At 44.8% G+C, this 7,317-nt stretch overlaps 1 protein-coding gene across 1 annotated transcript in view; it reads right to left on the minus strand.

Moving 5' to 3' along the window:
- Positions 1-6,836, minus strand: part of Lhfpl6 (LHFPL tetraspan subfamily member 6) — a 203,014-nt gene extending 196,178 nt beyond the window's left edge. The window contains exons 1-2 of the mRNA XM_052180532.1: positions 6,576-6,836; positions 4,697-5,269 (exon numbers count right to left, since the gene is read on the minus strand). Of these exons, the coding sequence (XP_052036492.1) occupies positions 4,697-5,081 (385 nt within the window). The 5' untranslated portion in view covers positions 5,082-5,269; positions 6,576-6,836. The remainder of the gene's footprint in view (positions 1-4,696; positions 5,270-6,575) is intronic.
- Between the last annotated feature and the right edge of the window lie 481 nt (positions 6,837-7,317).

Below are 7,317 nucleotides of genomic sequence, written 5' to 3' on the forward strand. Positions count from 1 at the left end.
GACTGACATCAATGGCTTCCTGAAACGTGTCATTCACAAACATTATAAGGTATGAACAGACACACGTTGGTGCTGCAGATTTCGAGAATGAGTAGCTAATGTATCATTATTCCTGCATATAAGAAACCTGGAGCTTGGAGCAGGCAGGCTCTGGCACGCTCTACCAGTGTCATACCACACAGTGTCTTCTTGTTCCCACCATGTCACTCTAGCCCCACCAGCCCAACCTTACTCCTTGTGTGTTATCAGTACATGTGATAGGCATGGTGAAAGGTGAGGATGGAGTAACCAGAAAGTCCTACCACTGGGCAAGAGTGGATCATCTTCTTCTGTACATCTGTTGAAGACCAGGAAACTGTCCACCAATCAAATGTGGCTCCTCAGGCGCCCTCCTGACCTAACCATTACAAGGTATACATGGTGGTATGGAGTTGACCAGTGGCTGCCTGGACCATCCCAGTGAACAATTCCTTATGAGAGACCTAGACCCACTGTGTGCCAACCACAGAGCCTAAACTGTGGTCATGTTTTTAGTTTTCCTCTTATAAAATCTTGTTTCTGGCATAAAAGAATGACAAATGAAGGACATTTTTATATAATATAGATATCACAAACCTATTGAGAAATGCATATTTCAAGCTAATACCAGACAAAGGTAACAAGAACAAGGCAACCCAGATGTACCCAACAAAAATCACCTCAAAGTCAACCCTTTACCATTCTAAAATAAGTAATGTTGTTCATAAAGCAGCAGTTTGAACTGTGCCCCAGAAGCAACAGCAGCATTATCATCTAGAAACTTATCAGGAATGCAAATATCAGGTCTCCTCTAAACTGTGTGTGTGTGTGTGTATGTGTGTGTGTGTGTGTGTGTGAGAGAGAGAGAGAGAGAGAGAGAGAGAGAGAGAGAGAGAGAGAGAGAGAGATTGCTATTCTGTTAAAGAACTGGAACTATGAGTGTATAGAAAGCACAGATTAACTGAATCTCTCTCTCTCTCTCTCTCTCTCTCTCTCTCTCTCTCTCTCTCTCTCTGTCTCTGTGTGTGTGTGTGTGTGTGTGTGAGAGAGAGAGAGAGAGAGAGAGAGAGAGAGAGAGAGAGAGAGAGAGATTGCTATCCTGTTAAAGAACCGGAACTATGAGTGTATAGAAAGCACAGATTAACTAAATCTCTCTCTCTCTCTCTCTCTCTCTCTCTCTCTCTCTGTGTGTGTGTGTGTGTGTGTGTGTAATGGCTCTACAATTTTATAAAGGACAAAGAAAGACAGAAATCAGACATCTATTTTTTTAGGAACGCCCTAAGCACATCCCATACATGCCAATATTTTTATTTGACATTATATTTTCCAAAGCCTTTCTGCAGGCCTTTTAAAAACTAAAGAAAAAGTAAAACTTAATGCTCACTATTTTTTAAATTATGACATAAGCAAGCCTTCTAATAAAGATAGCAGCAATAAAGTTCACCTACAAGTTATCTCAGGGAATGCACCATGTATTTGTCTCTTAAAATATTCCTAAGATTGGAGGCCTTTATACAGAAGTCCCCATTTTCTTTGGTCTGCTAGCTGAAAGGAGTCATTTTAACTTCCAATCAGCCATCACAAGAGCACTCAAACTCAAGATTGACACTCTGTCCTTTACCTTGCTCCAGAATACTGCAGGGTTACACTGCCCGATGTCACACCATATGGGCGGACTCCAGACCCAGCAGGCAGCAGGAAGCAGGATGCCTCTGTATCTTGCCATTCTGCTGCTTCCTGTTGTTTTTGGAACAACCCTCACTTTAGCTAAACATAAGCCTTCTTGGAGATTCATTTTTAGTAAGAGAGTCTGCTGTCTCTTTCCCGGCAGAATGCTCTTACATTCTGACACTAATCTCAAGACTATCAGAACTCACTGATTTGCCATCTCCTGGTCTGTAAAACTACTCACCCACTTTATGGAGAATCAAATAAAAGAACACTACTAACCTGCATAAGTTTTGTGAATTTAAAAATAAAAAACAATTATGTAGTGACCAACTAGAGAAAAATCTTCTGAAGGCATTTTGTCTTGTCATCTTCTCTCCTATTGGCTGTTGATGGTTAGTGACAGATTTTCAAAACTCTCCATGCTTTACATTACTTTTTAACTCTAAATTCACAATTTTCTATGGTAACAGGCACATCTATTTAAGAGGTAGATTTTTTTTTAATAACCCTCTTAGGGTTTTACTACCAGGTTTTTGCCTGACCTAAGAAACATGTATAGGAAATAAGGCAATGCCAACTAGTGGAGGCTGGTGAGATGGGTAAGAGTGTCCACTGCATGAGTGTGAAGACCTGGATTCAAGTCCCGGGACAGGTACAAAGTCAGGCTTTCATGTATATGTGCCAAAACCCCAGCACTGTTAGGCTTCAGGCCGCTGGTCTAATTCCAGATTCTGTGAGAGACTCTGTCTCAAGGGAATAAGGCAGAGGGTGAAGGAGCAGAACACCTGATGTCCTTCTCTGGCCCCTGCATATGTACACAAACTACACAGAAACACAAGCACACCCCAGAAAAGAACTGAGAAGAAAGAAGGGAGGGAGGCATAGAGGGAGGGAAGAGCAAACCAATGACAGTTATCTCTAACTTAAAGTCGTAACTCTTACCAAGCAGGGGATCAGGAAGCATATATACAAAGCAAAGCATGATTATCTAAAAATATATATAACTTTCTCAAGTACCTGTCCCCTTGGTTATTCTATAAAATGAAGTTAGCTCCATATAATTAAAAAAATAATCTATTCATGGGATCATGAAACATATATACAAGGCAAAGCATGTTTTATATATGTATATGTATATGTGTATATATATATATATATATATATATATATATATATATATATATATATATATATATATATATATATAAACTGTCTCAAGTGCCTGTCCCCTTGGGAATTCCATAGAATGAAGTGTTAGCTCCATGTAATTCGAAAAGATCTATACCCAGTCTAGAGAGGGAAAGAGAAGTCTCCTGAGTCTCAGATTCACTTCTTGTAGCCTTCCTTCATTACACGTTTAAAGGTAATCAATAAAAGCTGATTTCTCTTTGTAAGCATTTTCCTATTCTGCCAGAAATAATAGCAGTCTCTGCTCTAAAATGAAAAAAAATGGAAAGTAATATTTACCATAAGAGGAGAAAATGGAACTGCCTAAGCATTTTTCTCCCGAGCCAAATAAAACACCAGCAAGCTCCGTTTATTCTTAAAGAAAAAGATTCTTCTCCATCGCCCTGGCCTTAGCTCTGCTCTAAAAGTCTGTGACAAGTTTTCAAACACTGTGTTTATAGTTACACTTTCAGTGACAACCTCCCTGTTTACTAAGAGTTTTACTACATCTCTATGTAAACATATGTATTAAAGTCAATAAAGGAATAGGAAAACAGGCAGGAGAGATTGACAGCCTCCAAAGCACCCCCAGCCCCAACACAGTCTAAGATGTGAAACCCCAGGGAAGCTAATTCCAGATAAGAAAACAAAGGCGTGCACATAAATCTAAGTCTTGCTCCTGGAAAACATCAGGCCACTTTGCTATAGACATTCTCAGCACACTTACTTACAAAGTTTTATGATGAATAATCTGAAATAAGGCACTGGGGTTCTCTAATCTATATCAGATACCTCAAAATGGTCATTAAGGGCCTTTTCTTCTTCTGGATTCTTCACAAAAGACTGTAAGAAAAATATCAAGGGGAAGAATAATACACTTTTCCTTTGTTATGAATGTATGCACGTGTTTCCCCAGGTTTTCCCAGTTTCCTGTTTCCCTTCTGTCTGTACCATTTATGCAGGCTGTCATAGTTCACCAGGCCATATTGTAAATCAGACAAGCTCAGCCAGTCAGGTTGAGGGATGGAGGTGAAAAGCCCAGTGGAAAAATATATAAAGTGCAATTAGAACCATATGACCAGAGATATTGAAGCAATACTTGTTGGAAGAGCGCCAGGTGAAAGTCAGACCTTGTCTGGTGTTACTGAGACTATCCAGCACATTCGGGACAACACACGCCGTTCTTTAAACACTGTATTCTTTCCTTTCCCTCACAGAAGAAGTTACCAGAGAAGATCTCACACCATAATCAGCCTAGAACTGTATCTGTAACATAGTGAAAAATATACTTGCCATGATGAAATTGGGCATCTGAAACTTACTTCAAAAAGTAGTATAAAATTAAACCAGGGTCAGTGTGATATCCACCAGAAGTCTTACAGGGTTTTCATGATCACCGTATTGAATCAAACACCTTTTGCAATTTTCTATGAAGTCTTTGCCTCTAAAGAACTCAAGTGTCTAGCAAGGCAAAGACAATCCATGGGTCTACTGATGGACAAAAAAACCAAGATGCTTTAAAATACCATCTCCCTAGTACATATGTTACACACAGCCCATATGGGCTTGTGTCACATAGGCTGTACCCCACAGGCCAAGGATGTGTATATCTAAAGATGAACAGGCATGAAAAACCCTGACACTATAAAAGTACTCCGGTAAAATGAACTCTGGTAAAAATCTTGATCTTTGCTGGGTCTCTTACCATGCTCACTTCAGATCTATTTCTTCTTACATTCCAAATGCCAGTTACAATTGCACCAGAAGACAAATGAAACATAGTTTTCAATGCAGCTTTGAGATTCTATGGAAACAACTCAAGTTTGGCAAAGTCACTTACCCCCCAGGAACTGGATCCCCCCAGCCACTCTTCCTACTGTCCTGGAGATGAGCTCCGACACGCAGCAACCCATAAGGGCAGTGAGAGCCACCAGGAGCAGCAGGCCACAGCCCAGGCCTGTCACTATGGTACAGATCCTCCACTCGGTGCTGGGGATGCCCTGGAAGGAGGCATAGCGCCCGCACTCCTCCACCATCACCATCATCTGCCGACTCTCGTCGTGTACGGGATAGGAGCACCTCCGGAATGTGCCAAAGGACACAGGCTTGCCCAGCTGAGATCCCCAGAGCCAGTAAGGCATGAAGAAACCCACACAGGAAGTAGCAGCGGACAGGAAAGAAAGCAGCGCCCAGATCACTCCCGTACACGTCAGGCTGGATGCCATCTTCCAACAGACCGTGCAATGAGGACCCAAGGTGACTGTCCTGAAGGTGTGAAGGAAGGAAGGCGTGTGGTCACTAGAAACACCCAGGTAATCCACAGTTCTTCAAGGCGTATGTAGCTACTTGCTGTAACAGATCTTCAGTCTTACTGTGATCAGCTTCTCATACTTTGTAGTGATGATGGCGGCCCCTGGGAAAACAGAATAGGAGACAGTGAGAGCTAAGTATGTCTAGCTCATGTATATATCTCCAGAAGCTCCAAGATTTTCAGTTAAGAAACTTCCAACTTCCTCCTATGCTTCAAAAGTGGGATGAACTAATTCTCTCCATACACATCTCTCTAGAAGTTTTGCCAAACTAGCTCAAAGCTCTTCGCTGTCTTTATCTCCTATAAAAATGCTCCCAAATTAACTCTGACAGCTATTTACTTAAAGAAACGAATGGCCTCTATTTGCCAAGCCAGTGAATTCATTTCACATACTCACATTAAAAGCAATGTAGCATTTTTACTAGCAGTAGACATAATTCCGGATATTAAAATAAAAATGAACCATACAGTAGTTTGTTTATTTGGCTTGCAAGTTCACACATAGTTTCTAGCAACTCCTCGGCATCACTTGATGGGTGTGCCAACCAAGCAACACGATAGCGATAGCGGGAACTTCTTACAATTACAGAGTGCTGTCAATTTAACTAACAGAATTCACCACCCGGGTGTATGCATTGGATAGGCCCATAGTTACACACCCCCAGTACCCGATAACACTGAGAACACCTTCTGTCTTAATCTTCCCGGGCTAATACAAGCCTCTTACGTTCACAACTCCTATTTAGACTCATTGGCTTCAGTGATTTCACCTGCTGGTCGTTTCAGACCAGGCACTCACATTTTTCCAATCCTCAATGTCAACAATCAGCCATTCAAGGGGTTCGAAGAGATGGGCTGACCTGCACACCTGGCCACACTCTCCACAAAGAACACTCACCCTCGGGTTCCATCTGCAAACTGCTTCCGGAACTCCAGCTTCAAAACCTACAGCAAACTCTTGTCTGCTACACTTGCTTGCCCTCAGTCCTAGGTGTTACCCAAAGGGAGCTCCCTCTGGCTACGGTTTTTAAAATCTTGTCAGCTGTGAGCAGAGATTGAAGTTGAGTTGGTCTGGGGGTTACCAGTAAAGACCGGGAGTGGAAGGAAGAGGGGGCTCTTCCTCAGACGGAGTGAGTTGCCCTAGTCCAGATGAACTTAATGCCACCATCCTCCCTCAAAACTGCCTAGACGCACCCACCGCACCCCGGGGCACACAGGGACACACAATGATCTCTGGATGCTAGGCAGCACGGGGAAGTTCTTGCAGCGGGTTCTGAGAAAGGGACAGATGAGGATGGGAAGGAAGGCAGCACCCCCCGGAGGCCGACAGGACCTCAGCTGAACCACGCAGCTCGGAAAGACAGAGGGACCCAGGGCGGGACACGGGGCCCCAGAGCGCGCTACTTACCCGGCCGGGCGGCGGCCACGGTCCCTCGCGGGTCCGGGGCGCAGCACAACTTGCTGTCTTTCCCTGGCGGGGACAGCGCGGCACTGAAGACTGTCTTTCTTGCCTTCGCCACTATCCCGACGGAGATCGAGGCGAGTATGGAGAGCTGGGGTGGAGGGTCAGGAGGACCCGCCCGGAGAGCCCGCCGGCTGTGGCCGTGCGGCCCGGGAGCACCGTGGATGCCGGCTCCAGCTTTGGCAGGCGAGGCACGCGCCGCCTCCTCCCCGCCCTCCCCTTGCTGCTGTCCCCTCCCCCTGGCCCCGCCGCGCAGTCCTGGACGCGCGAGAGTGGGGGCGGCAAACAGACTGAGAATCCAGGGAGAAAGTTACTCGCCTTCTCCGCAGCTCCCCGGGGGCGCCGAGGCCACACCCGACCCCTGTTTGCTCTTCTGGGTCAACCCCAAACTGGGGTCTGGGGCTGCAGTGTTCGCACAGCCTTTATGAGGATGAGGATGGGAAGTAACCACAGAGATGGGTAGAGCGATGTCTGTGAGCTTTAAGGAGCTTTTGAGAAGTGGTCATTTTGGAGGGCAGAGACCGTGACGGGTGTGGACATTGGAATGAGAAAGCTGGGCACACCACGCGAGGCTGCTGGATTCCGTGGGGGCGAGCCAGAGAGAAGGAAGGAAGGCTACTCCTCCAGCCAGCCTCTCCCAACAGCTGCAAACCTTTGGGAACTTCTTTCCACATTTCTCTTCCTCTTT

The sequence above is a fragment of the Apodemus sylvaticus genome, chromosome 4 (assembly GCF_947179515.1).
Source record: "Apodemus sylvaticus chromosome 4, mApoSyl1.1, whole genome shotgun sequence".
Classification (NCBI taxonomy): Eukaryota; Metazoa; Chordata; class Mammalia; order Rodentia; family Muridae; genus Apodemus; species Apodemus sylvaticus.